This window comes from Dreissena polymorpha, chromosome 12 (assembly GCF_020536995.1).
Source record: "Dreissena polymorpha isolate Duluth1 chromosome 12, UMN_Dpol_1.0, whole genome shotgun sequence".
In the NCBI taxonomy this organism is placed as follows: domain Eukaryota; kingdom Metazoa; phylum Mollusca; class Bivalvia; order Myida; family Dreissenidae; genus Dreissena; species Dreissena polymorpha.
Window position 1 is genome coordinate 16,417,681 of NC_068366.1, and position 22,449 is coordinate 16,440,129.

Below are 22,449 nucleotides of genomic sequence, written 5' to 3' on the forward strand. Positions count from 1 at the left end.
GGTTTTCTCCGAAAACGCCGAGCTATTAAATACTTAAATGCAATTTATAATACCATACATAAAGAAACAGAAAGAAACTAAGGCTTGAATTTTCTTATCATTTTAACACAAACAAAAGAAGGTTCAATAAATAACAAGAGCAGTATCCATTGGAAGACATATGCCCCCGAAAAACGTTTTTTTGAGACCTAAACACAGATTTTGAAACCTAAACGCAGACCCTAAGTTCAAGGTCAAAGGCGTCAAAATTATTGTGCGTATGGAAAGATCTTGTCCATAGACACATGCATACCATATATGAAGGTTACATCTGAAGCGACATAGAAGTTATGAGCATTTTTTAAAACCTTAACGCAAAAGTGTGATGGACAGACAGACGGACGGACAGACAGATGGACAGTCTAATCACTAAATGCCCTCCTTCGGGGGCATAAAAAGCCTTTGCATTATAATAACAAAATATAAACTTATGTTAAACTAAAACCTATGTTAGACTTACAACTTTGAAAAAAACAACAGGAGCACGTCCTTAATTGTGGTAAATGCTTATCCAACAATATCAAAATTGCCAAAGTCGAAAATTTGTGCAGTCTATCGTAACAGCCAGCATAAGGGATTAATTTTAAAGGATTGTTGTCTTTCAGTAACTGATTTATAGCCAATGCTCAAGCTTTACACTGCCCAATGCTAAGATATAATACCTTTTCACTGCCTTTAGAAAGATTAATAAAAAAAATGTCTTAAAACATTTAACCAAATGTTCAATATAAAACGTGTTACATATAAAGATATACATGGAGTCAATCTTCAGAGTGACTATTGACATAGTGTATATTTTTGGGCAGTACGCTTTATAAAAGAATAATATCATTCGTAGCATTTTAAACCATGACAATAACATGAGTTAATTCTTTTATATTTTGACACACTAAAGGACTTTCAACTATCAGCTATACAAATATATCATTTTAAGTATGTTTGACCTTTCAAAATAACATCAGAATATGAATATGAACACAATGTTAATAACATCACAATTCTCGTTACTTTAAATCTATACAAAGTTCTGCTTCAAGGTTTTTCAAGAGCATATTATTTTGGTGTCAGGAAAGATATAGCGGTTTTCACATTTGAGCATGCGGTTTATCTTCATTTTGTTCTTTTATAACATAAAATTCGTCATATGAGGTTCCTATTACATTGGTCAAAAAAAATTCAAAATTATCATTATACTGAAACTAGCAACACATGTCCATAATAATTCTTAATGTTTCTTACCAATACAAAAATACCTTACATTGTAAAAGACTGGACAATGGGAACAACATTTGAACAATAATTAAAGTACAGTTTATATGTATCATCAGTACAGCAAATTTCAAGCAGCATGTATATAGTGTAACTATTGAAAAATTGATATATACTAGAAAAACATTGTTTAATGGTTGAACATTTGTTCTTTTTCAGAAGTTTCATGGCATATTTTTATTACAAACAGTCACTTAGCCCCATAATATAAATAATACAGAGTTCTGCATTATAGGCCTAAGTGAAATGTGCATTGGCATATTTCTGTGAGGTATGATAACATGTGTCTAAGTCTTAGGGTTATGGGTAAATTGCTGTAATTCTTTCTACATCAGACTTTGTTAAATAAATGGGTGAGCCAACTTAAACAAAACAAGATATGTGTTTGTCAGAAACACTATGTCCCCTTTTGCGCCGCTTTGAAGCTATATATTTGACCTTTGACCTTGAAAGATGACCTTAACCTTTCACCACTCAAAATAAGCAGCTCCATGAGATACACATGCATGCAAAATATCAAGTTGCTATCTTCAATATTGCAAAAGTTATTGCAAATGTTAAAGTTGGGGCAAACAAACAAACCAACCAACAAACCAACCAACCGACAGGGCAAAAACAATATAGTGGTGGGGGACATAAAAATCACAAAAAATATCAAAGCCCTAAGTCTTAGGGTTATGGATAAATTGCTGAATTTCTTTCTTTATCATTTTATGTTAAACAAGACTACTGCCAAGCAATATATGTCCCATACCAGCTCCACAATTGTCAGAATTTTTATTGATTTTTTTATTTGTTGCCATAGCAACCAGAATTTTTGACGTAGGAACAAAAAGAAATGATTTGAATAATATCTATATTGCCATCTATCTATGTTTCAAGTTTCGTGAAAAATATGAAGAACTTTTAAAGTATATCACAGGATCCAGAAAAGTGTGATGGACCGACAGACAGACAGACACACAGAGCACAAACCACAAGTCCCCTCCGGTGAAACCGGTAGAAGACAATAATCGGTGAGCCAACTTAGAAAAACACACACAAAGTATCAAAGCCCTAAGTCTTAGGGTTATGGATAAATTGCTGAATTTCTTTCTTTATCAGCCTATATTAAATGAATGGGTGTTCCAACTTTAATGTAAAAAAACAACATATATATACACTTATACAAGAGGTATTGGAAAAGACTGCAACAGTTCTTAAAATACGACACTATTGATCAAACATAATTAATTACATCATGTCTAGTTGCTCTACCAAATTTGAAAGCCATCCATGCAAAACTGTAGTAGTTGCACTCAAAAGATTGACCTGACAGACAAACGTACATATATACCTTTAAATAAGTTATTACAAAAATATGGCAATGCTGCAGACTTTTTAAATGACCCTCATACACATATTTTTACATACATCATGTACATATAAACTCTTGAATTTGCCTTACACAATACTTTACAATCAGTAAATATTTCAATCAAATAATATGAGACAGGAAACAATAATAGAATCAGGACCCAAAACCCATGTGATGATGTCCCATTGAATATTCCTTTAACATAATTTTTTCCCAAATGTGTTATTCATCCAATCACAAAAACAAGAGTATCACCTTCCTGGTGCAGACTTCTTATCTATTTTTCTGATTTTCTAAGTCTAAAGAGGGAGAAGGCTGTAGAAGTTAACAATATATGCACACATTCTCAGAATTTCAGAAATGCCCCTCCTAAGTTTTATCAAGTGTCAATCACACTCAAATTTTACACTGCATTATTTCAGCTGATACTTGATGTTCATCCATGTTCTGTTTCCAAGTGCTTTGTAGTTGTCCTGAACTTTCATTATCTCCCGTTTTCCCTAGGTAGATGCCTGCAGTTCGGGACTAGGTAGGAGGAAAATGCATCAAGCAATGCAGCATTCTCTTGACAATAACATGGTCTATGCACCTGTTTCTTTTTCCCTGTTTTCCCTGTTTTAGAAATAGATATGAAAACATGGATAACAATAGATAACAAGTCAGAAACACAATGCCCCCTACTGCGCCACTTTGAATTAATTTTTTTATTTTTTGATTGTATAACTTTCCTTGCCTTGTGAAAATAATCTTGACCTTTCAGCACTCAAAATGTGAAGCTCTATGAGATACACATGCATGACAAATATCAAGCTGCTATCTTTAATATTGCAAAAGTTATGGCCAATGTTAAAGTTTAGGACTGACAGACAGACTGACAGTTCAACTGCTATATGCCACCCTACTGGGGGCATAAAAAGTAGAGGCAAGAGCGCCGCCAATGGGTGCCAAAGCTCATCATTTATTTTATTATTTGTTATTTTCTCGATTTCATATAAAAAGACATTTCTAGGTAATATATACAGAGCCATATTATATAGGGCCGCAGTTTAAAATGTCTATTTTAATCAATGCATGTCAAAAGTTTCAACCAAAAAAGTTTTTAGCATATGTACAGCATTAAGTGCCAAATGCAAAGAACAATCTCATGCATCTACATAACAACCTGACAAGTGTACAGAACGACTTCATGTCTTGTAATCTGCACATAACCACTTGATAAATATACAGGATGAACTGCAAAATGCAAAGAATCATCTTGTTTTATATCTACATACCAATTTTTTAAATGCAGAAAACAAATTAATAACTGGATGTACATGTAACCATTTGCTAATTGTACAGAAAAATTTAACCATGGCCCAGGACCATCTATTAAAATGATGGCTGAAAATATTACACTGCAAACCTATTGCTTACTTTCACTGTTCTGTGGGGAACAAGTAGATGGATTAGTTATATGTAGCACATTTGGTGTGATGCATAAAAAAACAAGAGCTGTCAGAGGACAGTGTGCTCGACTATTCGAGTGCTTGACAGTATAACGTAAGCCATCATGGAGGGGGGGGGGGGGGGGGGGTGGGGGGGGGGGTATAATGTGGGTGTCAAAGTATGAATCAAATGTGATTATAAATAAAGAAGTTATGGCAATTTTAGCAAAATGTTCAATTATCTAAGTATAGAAGGGGCCATAATTCTGTCAGAATGCTTGATACAGTTGTCTGCTCTTGTTTATAGATTGGGGGTAATGTTGGTAAAGAAGTATGCAAAATATCAAGGCAATATGTCAAAGGACATAGCTAATATTTGGGGTGGTACGCAAACTTTTACATTTGCACGCTAACGCTAACGGGAACAGAAACGCCGACGTGAGTAGGATAGCTCCACTATATATATTTCATATATAATAGTGGAGCTAAAAATGTCAAATACACATATAGTTAACAAAAGGGCCAATAGGCCCTGGGTCGCTCAACTGAGAGACTGAGATGGAAAGAAGCAATGATTAAAACTCTTCAGCAAATATTTCAAAACATTGGTAAGACTGACTTTAAAAGATGGTGTTTTAAAGTATTTACACTAGGCTTATTTAGAAAATTACCGTACCCACTGTGGTGGCCATATTTTTAATACCCATAAGAACAGTTTTTCTAGAGTGTTCACTGGCTTTATTTACTACATATATACATGGAAAATGACAAACCACCCTTTCCGTGGCCATGTTTTCACTTGACATGAACAATTTTAAAATTCAATCAATAAATGTTTTAAGCTCTGGCGGCATACTGGAACAAGCATTTAAGCCAAATAATGGCCCTTTTTGATAGAATCCCAAGTTAAGTTTTCATTCCAAGTCACATGCAGCAGTCCAAGTGTCTATCTATGAAGGTGCTTCAAGAAGGTCAACTAGAAATTCTTGACCCATAAAAATCTTTGAGAAGAATATGAATCTTAAAACCGTTAAAGGTACACTAGATACATAATTAAACTGAACATGACCTTTAATAATGTGACACTGACCTTACACCTCATTTGCACATACTGTAGAAAACATTTAAATTAAATCTTATTCCTTGCCCACTTTTCACTTCACACTACAAGGAGAACTTACCAAAGTTATCTCTCAGGTTGCCACAGTCACTATCACTTTCCTGCGAGTCTTCTTCAGGGTGATAATCAGGATCCAGAACATTGTCATTACAATCTTCGAATTCATCCTTTTCATCTGGTTCATGAATTTGGATATTCCTGGACCTGTTAACCAAACAAGTGCAAACTAAACATTGGTACAGTAACCACAGTACTTATTTTCCAGATATGCTTATATTCAAATATGTGCTTAGTTTCCAGACTTTACAATGCTGGATTGGCAATTTAATAAACACAATTCGTTGCTTGTGATAGTTCTTGCTTTAATTTGGCCCAAGCAATTCAGGAAATGTTGTGAATGTTTCTTTTTTTCAGATCTGGCAGCTTATATGCATTTTTTGCAATAGAGGGGAATGGTCCGTGCTATTTGGGTGACAGACCACACAAGGATTATTCATGTCGTTACTATAAAGTTGGCAAAGCGGTTGCAGAGGAGTTTTCATTTAGAGCAATCAATGACAAATTGGATGACATAAAAAACACACTATAGCTCAAACAGAGCCTTTCAGATTTTAGTAATTACAACAGACTAAGCCATCAGCACACAATGTTCCCAATAAATGATAGGAGAGCTGACTTACCTTAGAAATGGAAATGGCCAAATTTCTGATCCCACATCAGACTCTGAATCATCAACAACTTCATTGCCTAAAACAGATGTTATGTATAATGGAATGAGCTTGATCAAGAGAAAGCAATGTCTTTATCTTTCAAACAAACAGATGTATTGCATGTATCAAATATTTGTTGTCTGAAGCTTCAGTATTCTACAGGAACATTCTATATACAAACTTTATCTGCTTTAAGCCAAAAAAATAAATTCATAACAGGATGCTTAACACGTAGCACTTTTTATGTGCTACATAACCACAGACAGATACAGACACACACTTATTTAACAAGAAGGCCATAGGACATTTATCTGAGGCACAACCCTACTGTCACTTGCAGATAAAGTTATCTGCTACAGTAGAGGACACTAGAGAATGCCAAAATCAATTAACAAAAAAAAGCCCTTTCAGTATTCTTCATAAATGTTCTCTCAATCTTCTGCTTTTGGTTAGGCAACTGATTTCCTCAGCTTTTTATGCATGGAATGACTCACGATTTTATCACATGAAGACAATTAATTCAAATGTTATAGAAGAGCTGTCCATTTAATAGATAATGCTCGACTATAGAGTATTCAAACTAATATACCTACAATGTAGACTTTAATGGAGGTACATACAGAAATGAGATAATATTACATGGGCTTTGTATGAATATGAAGATTAAAATTAAATTCAGCCTGAAGTTTTTAAGTCTATGGACATCTTGGTATAACAAAAGCTAACCATGTGAGCTAAAACATACAACAGTCTAATGCCATTTCCCATACAGATGGGGTCATATTTGATATCAATGGGCTGTAGCTGCAGTACTCTTAAAATTAATTCAAATTAACATCTATAAGCCAGAAAACAGATGTCATCAGGCAATTGATTACAAGGAGGCTCAATATGTAGCACGTTTGGTGTGCTACATAAACAAACACACGTGTTCCACAATGGTCTACCAACAAACAGACAGACTGACAGACCAACCAACGACAGACAGACCGACCAACATCCAGCAAAACAATATACCCCTTCTTCTGATAACAGCATGTTGTCAGTTTGACAGGAAGAGTGTCTTATCAAACATGTTAATCCCTTTTAATTTTGGTTCGCAATTAGTTGTTATTGTTGATGTATTCAGTAAGCAACTTGTGGGTCATTAATTAGCAGCTTGTGGGTAATTAATTAAAAAGCACAAAATCGATTGAAATAATAGGTTGCGAATATTCAAATGCCAACTCTGCAATTCCAATACAGACGATTCAATTGAATTTTCGAATATTCAAATAGTTTTGCCATCCCTATTAGATATCAATGGGCTGTTGCTGCAGCATTCTTTAAATGAATTTAGTTAAACTTAAACAGCTATAAACCAGACACTGATTTCATCAGGTGATTAACTATAAGACAGCTTCAAATGTAGAACGTTTGATGTGCTACATAAACACACACACACACACATCATTTTCTGAAAAATAACAGCTTTACTATACCATTTGGAACATCTATGTAAATAAGGGTTTAATGGCTAACCCCTTTTTGTGCAATCCTTAACATATGCTGTTGATTGACATGGCTTTGTTTATACATGCAGATTGTTTTTATTATTTATTGCATGTATATAACATGCTGCCATGCAAATCTATGCATTTCATGTTAAAATCAACTTATCTATCTAATAAATCTATTTATTTGATCTTTAACACCAAGCAGTTGTTTTGATATTTTATCAATGGGCTGCAGTATTCTTGAAATGAATTTCATTAAACTTTAACAGCAAAGCTTATAAGCCAGAAAACTGATTTCATCAGGTTATTAACTACAAGACAACTTAAAATATAGAACGTTTGGTGAGCTATGGGCCAGAAAACTGATTTCACCAGGTGATTTGTTACAAGAAGGCCAGGGTTTTATTAAGCATTTTGGGAAGATAGCCCATGGCTTTGAAATTGGGAATTTTATTAGCGTTTCAAGAAATTGGGAAAATAAATTGGGATTTAAAATTACATGAAAGATTTCAACATCTTTAATCCCAAACACCACAAACACCATCATGCTAAAGTTTTCCACATAGAGAGCTCACACAAAGTCTTCAGTCACAAACTAATTTCCCTAGTTTCAACATGTTGAATATCAGTCAGCACTTTGCATTGTTGGAATGTTACTTTATTTAATGATGCTTGCTTAAAAAAATCAACAGTTTTTGTTTGGCCACTTTTTTGCTTTGGAATCTTTTTCACGTAACATTTCAAATTGTGTAACATACTTGTTTTCCACTCAGCCGAATCACAAAACACTTAAATTTTATCAGAAATATAATAAGAGCCTGAACAACACAGATAATATCGGGCACAGGAATAATGCAGACGTTATGCAAATCATGGTAAAATCTTACTGTCAGAGGACAGCGCGGTCAACTATTCCAGTGCTTGACAGCATAACGTAAGCCATCATAGGGAAATTGTTCAAATTATTCAATAGGGTCAAGATAATAGATCAGGTATATTTTCCACAATCTATTGAACATTTGTAAAGACATAAAACAAACTAATAAGATTTAATTTTAAGTTTGATAGCAATAGCTTGGGTGGGAAGTTTGGACAGTCGTTCAAAAATAAAGTAAATAAATATTATTTTTCTTTAACCATGTTTCATAGAAAAAAAATCTTTTTGGGTAGGGTAGGGGGGGTGTGAGGGGGTATAATGTGGAGTGTGGTCATTTATTAGACAATCTTTCAAAATAATTTTATTTGGGGTGATCATAAATGAAGAAGAAATGGAAATTTAACTAAAATTTATTCTTTTGACCTTGAGAGTATAGGTCATTCAAAGGTCAAGGTCCAATTGAACTTGCCAGATACAGTACCCTAATGATAGTAAGAAAATATTTGAAGTTTGAAAGCAATAGCTTTGATACTTTAGAAGTTAAGTGGATCTAAACACAAAATTTTACAAAATATTCAGTTACAAAGACAACAAAAGCTGTCACCATAGGATGACATATGCCCCTTATAAACGCTTTGATGAAGTTATGAGCATTTTTCGAAACAGAAACGCAGATTTTGAAACCTAAACGTGGACCCTAAGTTAAAGGTCAAGGTCACAGGGCTAAAAATGTGTGTTCGTATGGAAAGGCCTTGTCCATATACACATGCATACCAAATATGAAGGTTATATCTGAAGGGACATAGAAGTTATGAGCAATTTTTTTAAACCTAAACGCAGATTTCGAAACCTAAACGCGGACTCTAGGTTCCAGGTCAAGGTAACAGGGGTAAAAAAAAGTTTGCGTATGGAAAGGCCTTGTCTATATACACATGCATACCAAATTTGAAGGTTATATCTCAAGGGACATAAAAGTTATTAGCATTTTTCAAAACCTAACCGCAAAGTGTGACGGAAGGACTGACAGACGGATGGACAGTCCGATCACTACATGAACCCTTTTCTTTGAAAGGGGGCATAAAAAGGGCCATAATTCTTACAAAATGCTTGATACATTTGTCTGCTCTTGTTTATATATTGGGGTCATGTTGGTTAAGAAGTTTGCATAATATGAAAGCAAAATGTCCAGGGACATTGAAAATATTGCAGGTGTTATATCTGAAGGGACATAGAAGTTATGAGCCATTTTTTAAACCTAAACGCAGATTTCGAAACCTAAACGCGGACCCTAAGTTCCAGGTCAAGGTCCCAGGGGTAAAAAAAAATTTGCATATGGAAAGGCCTTGTCTATATACACATGCATACCAAATTTGAAGGTTATATCTCAAGGGACATAAAAGTTATTAGCATTTTTCAAAACCTAACCGCAAAGTGTGACGGAAGGACTGACAGACGGATGGACAGTCCGATCACTACATGAACCCTTTTCTTTGAAAGGGGGCATAAAAAGGGCCATAATTCTTACAAAATGCTTGATACATTTGTCTGCTCTTGTTTATATATTGGGGTCATGTTGGCTAAGAAGTTTGCATAATATGAAAGCAAAATGTCCAGGGACATTGAAAATATTGCAGGTGTTATATCTGAAGGGACATAGAAGTTATGAGCAATTTTTTAAACCTAAACGCAGATTTCGAAACCTAAACGCGGACCCTAAGTTCCAGGTCAAGGTCCCAGGGGTAAAAAAACATTTGCATATGGAAAGGCCTTGTCTATATACACATGCATACCAAATTTGAAGGTTATATCTCAAGGGACATAAAAGTTATTAGCATTTTTCAAAACCTAACCGCAAAGTGTGACGGAAGGACTGACAGACAGATGGACAGTCCGATCACTACATGAACCCTTTTCTTTGAAAGGGGGCATAAAAAGGGCCATAATTCTTACAAAATGCTTGATACATTTGTCTGCTCTTGTTTATATATTGGGGTCATGTTGTTTAAGAAGTTTGCAAAATATGAAAGCAAAATGTCAAGGGACATTGAAAATATTGCAGGTGGTACGCAAAATTTAACTTAGATTTATCAATAATATGCATAATCTAAATGGAAAAAGGGCCATAATTCTTAAAAAATGCTTGATACAGTTGTCTTCTCTTGTTTATAAATTGGGGTCAAGTTGGTAAAGAAATTTGCAAAATATTAAAGCAATGTGTCAAGGGACATAGGAAATATTTGGGGTGGTACGCAAACTTTAACATTTGCACGCTCACGCTTACGCTCATGCTAACACTCACACCGACGCCAGGGTGAGTAGGATAGCTCCACTATGTATATTTTATATATAATAGTCGAGCTAAAAACTGTGCGAGACTGGATCAGGCTACGCTTTGCTAAAAATCTAAATAGACTATGTCATTAGCGCTTTTTTCCCAATGGGGAATTTTTAAAGCCAATTTTGGGAAAAAGTATACTTTTTGTGATTCGGCTATAAAATAGAGCTAACAAAAAACATGAAGTCTTAATATGTAGCACGTTTGGTGTGCTACATTAACACCCACACACAATCATACCATTGTCTAATTCCATATCAGAGTCCTTTTGAGCCGAAGGCCTGTCAAGAGGCTGCAAATGATGACTGACAGTTTCTGTCGACAGCTCTGCACGACTGTCCATTGATGGCTTCTTAATCGTTGGAGGCAAATCTTTTTCTAAAAGAAAACAGCTCAACTTTACAATCGAAAACATCTTTTTGATCTTTCACAACTAGCAGATGTGTTTAATATAAATATCAATGGGCTGTTGCTGCAGCATTCTTTACATTAATTTAAACTTAAACTACTGTAATCCAGGAAATGGATTTCATTAGGTGATTAACTACAAGATTGCTTAAAGTGATATTATAGGCCAGAGGGCCAGATAAGATGCGTATTTGCGTAAAGTATGCATGACAAAAAAGAAAATACGCACGACTTAAAATTTTGTTGAGTAAAAAAACTCCTGACTAAATTCGGATTACGCATCGTGTGCAATTTCAATGCGTATTAACCGTTTATACATGCAGTTAAATTTATGTAAACATGATTGGTTTCCGATACTGTGTCCTCACCAGTAAAAATGTAGTGATATCACCATCTATGTATAGAATGTGGTTCCCGACCTCATTTACTCCTCAGTCAGAACATTATCATTTCATGTTGGCCCACGATAGAGGCCGATGTTGATACAACGGGCTCCCCGCTGCAATGTTGAGCATCGATATACGCTCATGGTGAAAACATTTGACATTACATTCCATAAAACCCGAATCGCCCAACTTCAAGCATATAATTTTTGCTATCAGTTGATCTCTTGTGTGGCACTATGAAAAAAACTTTTACCTTCAAGCACCTTTTTAAATGGCGCCAAAATACACATATAATGAACAAGTTTTGTGGGCCAAGCTTAGATTTTGATCGTGGCTGTACAGTGTGTGCTAAACAGTGGCTTGCCAAATCAAGACGGAAAAAAGGGATTAATGGCTGCTTATAAGCCAAGGGCAAAAAAAAACCAGAAAAACTGTTAAATAAAACAAAAGTGATTGCTTTATTGTGTACAAACTGCTTGTTATAGCGAGTTAACATAACATGTACAGTGTATTATTAATTCTGATCCTTTGAACAAAGTTACTTCTTAAAATTATCAGATTTTGATTTTTACTCATCAATTAAAAATTTCATGAGTGAAATACCCCTTGGCTGAAAAAATTATCTGGAGCTGTATTATAGGCATATTACAGTTTATAGGTGGCTATCGCAACCGTTGTTTATTTTTGGTGTTTTCACTTCATATACACTTATATTTGTTAATGCAGCATCAACATACTAAAACAATATCCCAGAAAGAGAAAAATAATGCATTTAAACATCAACAGTACTTTCGTTTTGACAACTGATGACACACAAGATTCGATTTACGATGTGAATCTTAATCTAGTGTTAGTGCAGATTCATTCATTCGACACAAAGACACTATTTTGTTTTACGGATTATTTCCGCTTAGAGGACTGGGTGAGTCATGTAAAATATCGAATAAAATATAAACTTTTTATAAACAACTGGTAGAAAGATGAATGGCAGATAATTGGTCAGTAACCACATTTTAACTAACTCTTTTGACCTGTTCATTATTTTCAGCTCAATTCAACAGTGAAAAATGCATATAATATCACTTTAATATGTAGCACATTTGGTGTGCTACAAAAGCACACACACACACACACAAACATACCATTGCCTGATTCCATATCAGAGTCTCTTTGAGCTGAAGACCTTTCAGGAGGCTGCAAATGATGACTGATGGTTTCTGTCGACAGCTCGGCACTACTGTCCATTGATGGCTGATCAATCGCTGGAGGCAAATCATTTTTTGAAAGATAACAGTTTGACTTTACCATCTGAAACATCTATTTGATCTTTCACAACAAGCAGTTGTGTTCCATATAAATATCAATGGGCTGTTGCTGCAGTATTCTTCAAATGAATTTAATTAAACTTAAACAGCTATAAGCTGGAAAATTGATTTCATATGGTGATTTATTAAAAGACGGCTTAAAATGTAGCACGTTTTATGTGCTACATAAACACACACACACACACAAACATACCATTGTCTGATTTCATGTCAGAGTCTCTTTGAGCTGAAGACCTTTCAGGAGGCTGCAAATGATGACTGACAGATTCTGTCGACAGCTCAGCACTACTGTCCATTGATGGCTGATCAATAGCTGGAGGCAAATCATTTTTCGAAAGATAACAGCTCGACTTTACCAGCTGAAACATCTATTTTATCTTTCACAACTAGCAGATGTGTTCAATATAAATATCAATTGGCTGTTGCTGCAGTGTTATTAAATTGAATTTATTTAAACTTAAACAGCTATAAGCAAGAAAACTGATTTCATAAGGTGTTTTATTATAAAACGGTTTAAAATGTAGCAAGATTGGTGTGCTACATAAACACACACATACAAACATACCATTGTCTGATTCCATATCAGAGTCCTTTTGAGCCGAAGGCCTGTCAAGAGGCTGCAAATGATAACTGACAGTTTCTGTCGATAGCACAGCACTACTGTCCATTGATGGCTGCTCAATCGCTGGAGGCAAATCATTTTCTGAAAGATAACAGCTGGATTTTACAATCTGAAACATCTATTTTATCTTTCACAACTGGCAGATGTGTTCAATATAAATATCAATGGGCTGTTGCGGCAGTGTTCTTTACATGAATTTAAACTTAAACAGCTATAGGCCAGAAAACTGATAACATCAGGTGATTAACTACATGATTGCTTAATATGTAGCACTTTTGGTGTGCTACATAAACACACACACACACACAAACATACCATTGTCTGATTTCATGTCAGAGTCCTTTTGAGCCGAAGGCCTGTCAGGAGGCTGCAAATGATGACTGACAGTTTCTGTCGATAGCTGTCCATTGATGACTGCTCAATCGCTGAAGGCATATCATTTGCTGAAAGATAACAGCTGGACTTTACCATCTGACATATCTGCAGTCGAAACTCAATGGCTCGAATTTGTCAGGACCAGCAACAAAAACTCGAGCCATCCAGAATTCGACCCATCCAATTTCTAATAAAGTGTTGTTTACGAACATTTTTACCTTCAGTTGACGAGTAAGCATAGTGCTTAAACTCTGTACCACTTCGTTCTACTTTCTGCTTTTGAATTAATAACAAGAATATCAGTGAAACTGATGGATGCTCCCAGATGATGCGCTTTGTCAATCTATGTGTTAATAACCACCTAAAAAAATCTACTATTAGCCTCTGTGACCTTGACCTTGACCCCAGTGACCTCAAACCTCATCAAAAGGTAGAGGTCCATGCAAGGTACCTACATGCCAAATATGGAAGAGATTGGTAAAGTATTGAAGGTGATATGAGAAACTGTAACAAAAGTGTGACGGGAAAATCTATTATTAGCCTCTGTGACCTTGACCCCAGTGACATCAAACCTCATCAAAAGGTAGAGGTCCATGCAAGGTACATACATGCCAAATATAAAAGAGATCGGTAAAGTATTGAAGGTACGTGTACTATGAAAAACTGTATTAAAAAAAAGTGTGACAGAAAATTCTATTATTAGCCTCGGTGACCTTGACCCCAGTGACTTCAAACCTCATCAAAAGGTAGAGGTCCATGCAAGGTACCTACATGCCAAATATGACAGAGATCGGTAAAGTATTGAAGGTGCTATGAGAAACTGTAAAAAAAAGTGTGACAGAAAAAGTATATTAATAGCCTCAGTGACCTTGACCCCAGTGACCTCAAACCTCATCAAAAGGTAAAGGTCCATGCAAGGTACCTACATGCGACATATGAAAGAGATCAGTAAAGTATTGAAGGTGACATGATAAACTGTAACAAAAGTGTGATGGAAAAAGTATATTATTATTAGCCTCGGTGACCTTGACCCAGTGATCTCAAACCTCATCAAAAGGTAGAGTTCCATTCAAGGTACCTACATGCCAAATATGAAAGATATCGGTAAAGTATTGAAGGTGCTATGAGAAACTGTAAACAAAGTGTGATGGAAAAAGTATATTATTAGCCTCGGTGACCTTGACCTTGACCCCAGTGACCTAAAACCTCATCAAAAGGTAGAGGTCCATGCAAGGTACCTACATGCCAAATATGAAAGAGATCAGTAAAGTATTGAAGGTGCTATGAGAAACGGTAGCAAAAGTGTGACAGAAAAAGTATTTTATTATTAGCCTCTGTGACCTTGACTATGACCGAGTGACCTCAAACCTCATCAAAAGGTAGAGGTCAATGCAAGGTACCTACATGCCAACTATGAAAGAGATCGGTAAAGTATTGAAAGTGCTATGAGAAATGGTAACAAAAGTGTGACGGAAGGAAGTACGGAAGTAAGGAAGGAACTTCAAACTGGCAACTATATGATCCCCGAAAATTTTTAGGGAGCATAAAAAACAAATATATATTTAAAACTTGTATGTACCAATATTTTATTTTATTCAATGTCATCTTTTACTCAAATCAATCAACGATTGAGTCGATGGCATGTTTGAAACCGGTGTTATACTAAATATTGTGTTCCTTTAATCAAGCAGTCCTATTCCATTAAAAGTTTATGCGACCCGAAACGAGTTTGAGCCATACGAACAAAAGAACGTGTGAAAATTCTGATCGGGACTGTTACAACAGTTTGAGCCATCCGATAATTCGAGCCTTGCGAATTCGAGCCATTCGACAAAATTTTATATGGATATACAGTAACAAAAATTCAGTGCTTTAATGAGAGTTAGAGCCTACCGGAAATTCGAGCCAAAAGAGTTCGAGCCATCGTGTTTCGACTGTATTTGATCTTTCACAACTAGCAGATGTGTTCAATATAAATATCAATGGGCTGTTGCTGCAGCATTCTTTACATGAATTTAAACTTAAACAGCTATAAGCCAGAAATCTGATTCCATCAGGTGATTAACTACAAGATTGTTTAATATGTAGCACGTTTGGTGTGCTACATAAACACACACACACACAAACATACCATTGTCTGATTCCATGTCAGAGTCCTTTTGAGCCGAAGGCCTGTCAGGAGGCTTCAAATGATGACTGACAGTTTCTATCAACAGCTCAGCAGTACTGTCCATTGATGGCTTCTTAATCGCTGGAGGCAAATCATTTTCTGAAAGATAACAGCTCGACTTGACAATCGGAAACAACTATTTGATCTTTCACAACTAGTGACGTGTTCAATATAAATATCAATGGGCTGTTGCTGCAGCATTCTTTACATTTATTTAAACTAAAACAACTATAAGCCACAAAACGGATTCCATTAGGTGATTAACTACAACATTGCTTAGTGATATTATAGGCATAATACAGTTTATAGGTGTCTATCGCAACCGTTGTTTATTTTTGGTGTTTTCACTTCATATACACTTATATTTGTTAATGCAGCATCAACATACTAAAACAATATCCCAGAAAGAGAAAAATAATGCATTTAAACATCAACAGTACTTTCGTTTTGACAACTGATGACACACAAGATTCGATTTACGATGTGAATCTCAATCTAGTGTTAGTGCAGATTCATTCATACGACACAAAGACACTACTTTGTTTTACGAATTATTTCGGCTTAGAGGACTGGGTGAGTCATGTAAAATATCGAACAAAATATATACTTTTTATAAACAACTGGTAGAAAGATGAGTTGCAGATAATTGGTCAGTAACCACATTTTAACTAACTCTTTTGACGTGTTAATTATTTTCAGCTCAATTCAACAGTGAAAAATGCACATAACATCACTTTAATATGTAGCACATTTGGTGTGCTACAAAAGCACACACACACACACACACACAAACATACCATTGCCTGATTCCATATCAGAGTCTCTTTGAGCTGAAGACCTTTCAGGAGGCTGCAAATGATGACTGATGGTTTCTGTCGACATTCGGCACTACTGTCCATTAATGGCTGATCTATCGCTGGAGGCAAATCATTTTCTGAAAGATAACAGTTTGACTTTACCATCTGAAACATCTATTGGATCATTCACAACAAGCAGATGTGTTCAATATAAATATCAATGGGCTGTTGCTGCAGCATTCTTCAAATGAATTTGATTAAACTTAATTAACTTCAAGATTACTTAATATGTAGCACTTTTGGTGTGCTACATAAACACACACACACACACACACAAAAATACCATTTTCTGATTCCATATCAGAGTCTCTTTTAGCCGAAGGCCGGTCAGGAGTCTGCAAATGATGACTGATGGTTACTGTCGACAGCTCAGCACTAGTCCATTGATTGCTGATCTATCCCTGGAGTTAAATCATTTTCTGAAAGATAACAGCTCACTTTTACCATCTGAAACATCTATTTGATCTTTCACAACAAGCAGATGTGTTCAACATAATCATCAATGGGCTTTTGCTACAGCATTCTTTACATGAATTTAAAATTAAACAGCTATTAGCCAGAAAACTGATTCCATCAGATGATTAACTACAAGATAGCTTAATATGTAGCATGTTTGGTGTGCTACATAAACACACACACACACAAACATACCATTGGCTGATTTCATGTCAGAGTCTCTTCGACCTGAAGGCCTGTCTGGAGGCTGAAAATGATGACATACAGTTTCTGTCAACAGCTCGGCACTACTGTCCATTGATGGCTGCTCAATCGCTTGAGGCAAATCATTTTCTGAAAGATAATAGCTCGACTTTACAATCTGAAAGATCTATTTGATCTTTCACAACAAGCAGATGTTCAATATAAATATCAATGGGCTGTTGCTGCAGCATTCTTCAAATGAATTTGATTAAACCATACATGCCATACGTCCCGATCTCGGCGGGACAGTCCCGCTTTTGGGCCCTTTGTCCCGCCGTCCCGCCATGAGACGATTTGTCCCGACATTCGTAAAAAACGATGTAAGGTGTATAGGTTCCCAATAAAATTCGCTATTCAAGCTCTGTTTCGCTAACACTTAACACCGCTAATCCCTTTATTGCCCTCCAATTAACAATCCGATTCTACTTATCGTGTGTACCAGTGTTGTTTATGACACCTTATCAGCGATTTATCGGCTAATTATTGATTTCATCAGGCATTCACACCATGGTGGTCTTCAAGATAGTGGTCGCTTATTGCTATCGATAGTTTTATTATAATGAAATAAATGTTGAAAATGTGTTTATTTTGTATTTGTTTGAAACGGTTTACAAAACAATTGTTTTGTAAAATTAACGCTACGTCATAATAGAGTCTTTTACATTCAATGTTTAGTTCCAATATAGCGGGATATTCCGAATGTGCAATATACCAAAATCGCAACAAACAGTCCAATAAGTGATACCCATCCTGTCTAGTGTAATTGTAATAAAAACAACGAGGTGGTATGCATGACAGTTTGACCCTACTCCAATTAAGCTAAAAACAACGAGGTGCTATGCATGACAGTTTGACCCTACTCCAATTAAGCCGCGGAAATTGACAAGTAACAAACTGCGCATGGACACATGCTTAAAAAAACATCGCAACAAACAGTAAAAGAGTTACCCATCTTGTCTTGTGTTATTGTAATAAAAACAACGTGTTGTTATTCATGACAGTTTGACACTACCCCAATACAGCGCCTGACAATTCACAATTCAGTTTAATCTGTGTATATAGGAAGAAAACAAAATACGGAAATGTGTACGGCCGCGCATTCCGTGTGTAACTGATGTAACTGTTCGGTAGATAGTGTACTGTAACCCGTACTTTCAGTCAACTGGATAGCCTCCCCTGCGTTAATGTTTGCCATTGAAATTAATATAATGAGTATTGTTGTCGTAATGTTCTAGATTTTGTACTCTTAAACAGATGAATATTATCTTCGTTGTTTGCTATTGTCTAATTTAATAAAACTGTTATTGTTATGTTTAAGATTTCATGCTTCATATCAGATGTTTTATGTCTTGAATAAAAGTATCAAGAGTTTTTGTTAGTACTATACTGACTATAGTAAACGTGGAATGATAGATCGTTTTAGGTGTCCTGCTTTTTGGTCAAATGTCCCGACAATTTTTTATGGAATGTCCCGCTTTGGACCTAAAAAATTATGGCATGTATGATTAAACTTAAACAGCTATAAGCCGGAAAACTGATTCCATCAGGTGATTAACTTCAAGATTACTTAACATGTAGCACTTTTGGTGTGCTACATAAACACACACACACACACACACACAAACATACCATTTTCTGATTCCATATCAGAGTCTCTTTTAGCCGAAAGCCGGTCAGGAGTCTGCAAATGATGACTGATGGTTTCTGTCGACAGCTCAGCACTAGTCCATTGATTGCTGATCTATCCCTGGAGGCAAATCATTTTCTGAAAGATAACAGCTCGATTTTACCATCTGAAACATCTATTTGATCTTTTACAACAAGCAGATGTGTTCAACATAATTATCAATGGGCTTTTGCTACAGCATTCTTTACATGAATTTAAAATTAAACAGCTATCAGCCAGAAAACTGATTCCATCAGATGAATAACTAAAAGATAGCTTAATATGTAGCATGTTTGGTGTGCTACATAAACACACACACACACAAACATACCATTGGCTGATTTCATGTCATAGTCTCTTTGACCTGAAGGCCTGTCTGGAGGCTGAAAATGATGACCGACAGTTTCTGTCAACAGCTTGGCACTACTGTCCATTGATGGCTGCTCAATCGCTTGAGGCAAATCATTTTCTGAAAGATAACAGCTCGACTTTACAATCTGAAAGATCTATTTGATCTTTCACAACAAGCAGATGTCAATGGGCTGTTGCTGCAGCCTTCTTTACATCAATTTAAACTTAAACAACTATAAGCCGGAAAACGGATTCCATCAGGTGATTAACTAAAAGATTGCTTAATATGTAGCACATTTGGTGTGCTAAATTAACACACACACACACACACAAACATACCATTGTCTGATGCCATATCAGAGTCTCTTTGAGCCAAAGGCCTGTCAAGAGGCTGCAAATGATGACTGACAGTTTCTGTCGACAGCTCAGCACTACTGTCCATTGATGGCTGCTCAATCGCTTGTGGCATATCATTTTCTGAAAGATAACAGCTTGACTTAACAATCTGAAACAACTATTTGATCTTAAACAACAAGCAGATATGTTCATATTTAAATATCTATGGGCTGTTGCTGCAGTTTTCTTTAAATGAATTTGATTTAAATTAAACAGCTATAAGCCAGAAAACTGATTTCATCAGGTGATTTACTACAACACAGCTCAATAAATGTATGTACCATATCTACATACTGGTATATACATTCAAACTACCAAAACTGCAACTATTTCTAAAGAAGTCAGTATTTTTGTAATTTTTTCTTCCAATAAAGGTTTATAACCATGCACAGCATGGTCATTTATAAAACAAGCTGTTGATAACTTACACATTGTGATGTGGAATAAAAAATGTCAACATGCATGGGAGGTTAGTATTGTATTGGTTCATTGGAAGGTATGGCATAGCCATCAAGTCCCAAAGCCCCATAGCGGTCAACCTTAAGGGAAACTCTACAAGTCAAAAATTTAAAAATATTAAAATTAAACAATCCCTCAAACAATGGAAAAGCAAAGTTGCTTGTCAACACATAAGAATTAGTGATGTTTTTGGCCTGCTTCAGTTGCATGCACGTTCACTTTATTATAAAATTGACTTATCAATGAAAACACTAAACTCCGGGTCGCTGGGAGTTGCAACTGGTTGTTTGAATATTCCATGTCAAGTCTCCTCCCCGAAATCTGGGCGCTACTTTATTCTGTAATATTAGCAACATGATCTATTTTCTGGCATAAATAAACACAAACAGATCATATATATATTACAAACGCACAAATTAAAACAACTTACGCAGGGCCCTTTCTACACATTGGGGGATTGGGGCCGGGCCCTTAAAGGGGGGAATTTTGCGTCGTTTTGGGCGAAAAGGGGACTTTTAGAAGATCTTATCACCAACCATTCAACACTTAAAATTGCTATATTTTAATGTAATTTACATAAATATACATGTTATCAAAGGTTCATAGCACAATACCAGCTGGCAACATAGGTATAAAAGTAAAAAAAATAAAATAATTTTTTTTTTTTGGAGGGGGAATTTTTAGTTGAAATAGGGGAAAAAAGTATACTATTTTAAGGGGGGAATGGGGCCAAATTTCGGCCCCAAAAACGGCCAAACGAGGGCCTTGTTACGTGATGTGGTGTGTTCGAATAATAATTATATTAATCTCTAATGTTTAAAACATGTCAACAGTTTATCAAAATGTTTACGTTTTTGAAATTGAAAAAGCCGAGTACTCCGAAAATTCTGAATTCAAAAATACGCTATTGATTATCACCGGAATCCTCTGCTAGACAGATCTTGTGTCTAACCAACCAATTGTAATACACTGACTTTCTACGGAACCTCCGTAAGATAGATAATGGTCAATTCAAAACTTGGACTTTCGGTTTAACAACGGTTTTTATAAAAAAAATCTTTTTAGCATTTATCAACAAACAACACGCAAATTTATATAGATGGTAACAGGTATTGTGTTTGTTACGCTGTTTTAGGTTGATTGAATTCGAATTAATAGACAAACTTGAGACTTATTATTTTGACATTGAATTTGGTCTAATCAAGAACAGCTCAGAGCATTCAAAAAGAACTAACTAGATGTAGTGAATATTTTAGTGTTTCTTGTAGCAACTATGCAAGGTTGATCTTCCTTTTTCCAGATAAATTCTCTAATTACAACAGTCTGTCCACTTGTTAGTCGTGAAAATTTAGTTGCATCGTAACAGATGCATCTACCCTGTACAGCTTGGCATATTTAGAGGCATCTATCTCATTTTCGATGGGAAACTCTGCAGGAGGCTGGCAACTAAAAAAATCGTTTACTTTTGGCAGCTGAGACCTGAACACAATCAAATTGTCTGCGTAATTCAATTTGCAACAGTTATGATTGCAGCAAATACATATGAAAACTGACCAATGGAAAGCGAAACTTTTTGAAGAATCTGGTGCGTAGACCTGTACTGTAGAAGAAACACGGTTGGTTTCGAACAAACACGACATGTCAGCTCCTTTGCGCTTGGAAGTAGATTCAATGACAGAATCTACTTTTCAGAAGGAATATCTCTTTTTCTTCGACAAAGCCCAACTCCACATTTCATTTGGCGGCCATTCTGGAAATGGCTATAAATCACTTTGTTTGTGGGTTACAAAACACACTTAAAGCATCGGATTCGCTGTTATTTTGATCATTTTCTTAATAATGTAATATAAAGACTCATACAATTAAAAATTATGCACAAAACATGTGCTAACAGACATTGTCTAACTTCCAGAATCTGTACCGCCTAAATATTTGGCAGTGAGGGTGGGAGTATTGTTATTGCAGAATTTGCGCAATTTTACCAATTGTAAACATTCATATTGTCGTACAGTATATACATATATCTAATTCCTCTGGGAAATACCCATTTCTGCCAAATCATACAAATGTTAAGATTCATACAAATATAAAGACTCACACAAAGA

At 35.6% G+C, this 22,449-nt stretch overlaps 1 protein-coding gene across 1 annotated transcript; it reads right to left on the reverse strand.

The window, feature by feature from the left end:
• Nucleotides 1-25: 25 nt before the first annotated feature.
• LOC127853425 (cytadherence high molecular weight protein 1-like) lies at nucleotides 26-22,011 on the reverse strand. The gene is made up of 12 exons (XM_052387957.1): nucleotides 21,899-22,011; nucleotides 19,829-19,966; nucleotides 19,470-19,607; nucleotides 17,425-17,562; nucleotides 15,878-16,015; nucleotides 13,315-13,452; nucleotides 12,943-13,062; nucleotides 12,567-12,686; nucleotides 10,871-11,008; nucleotides 5,893-5,959; nucleotides 5,274-5,416; nucleotides 26-3,277 (listed from the first exon to the last, which is right to left on the reverse strand). The coding sequence occupies exons 2-12, from the start codon at nucleotides 19,956-19,958 to the stop codon at nucleotides 3,150-3,152; spliced, it is 1,398 nt and encodes a 465-aa protein (XP_052243917.1). The 5' UTR covers nucleotides 19,959-19,966; nucleotides 21,899-22,011; the 3' UTR covers nucleotides 26-3,149.
• Nucleotides 22,012-22,449: the final 438 nt, after the last annotated feature.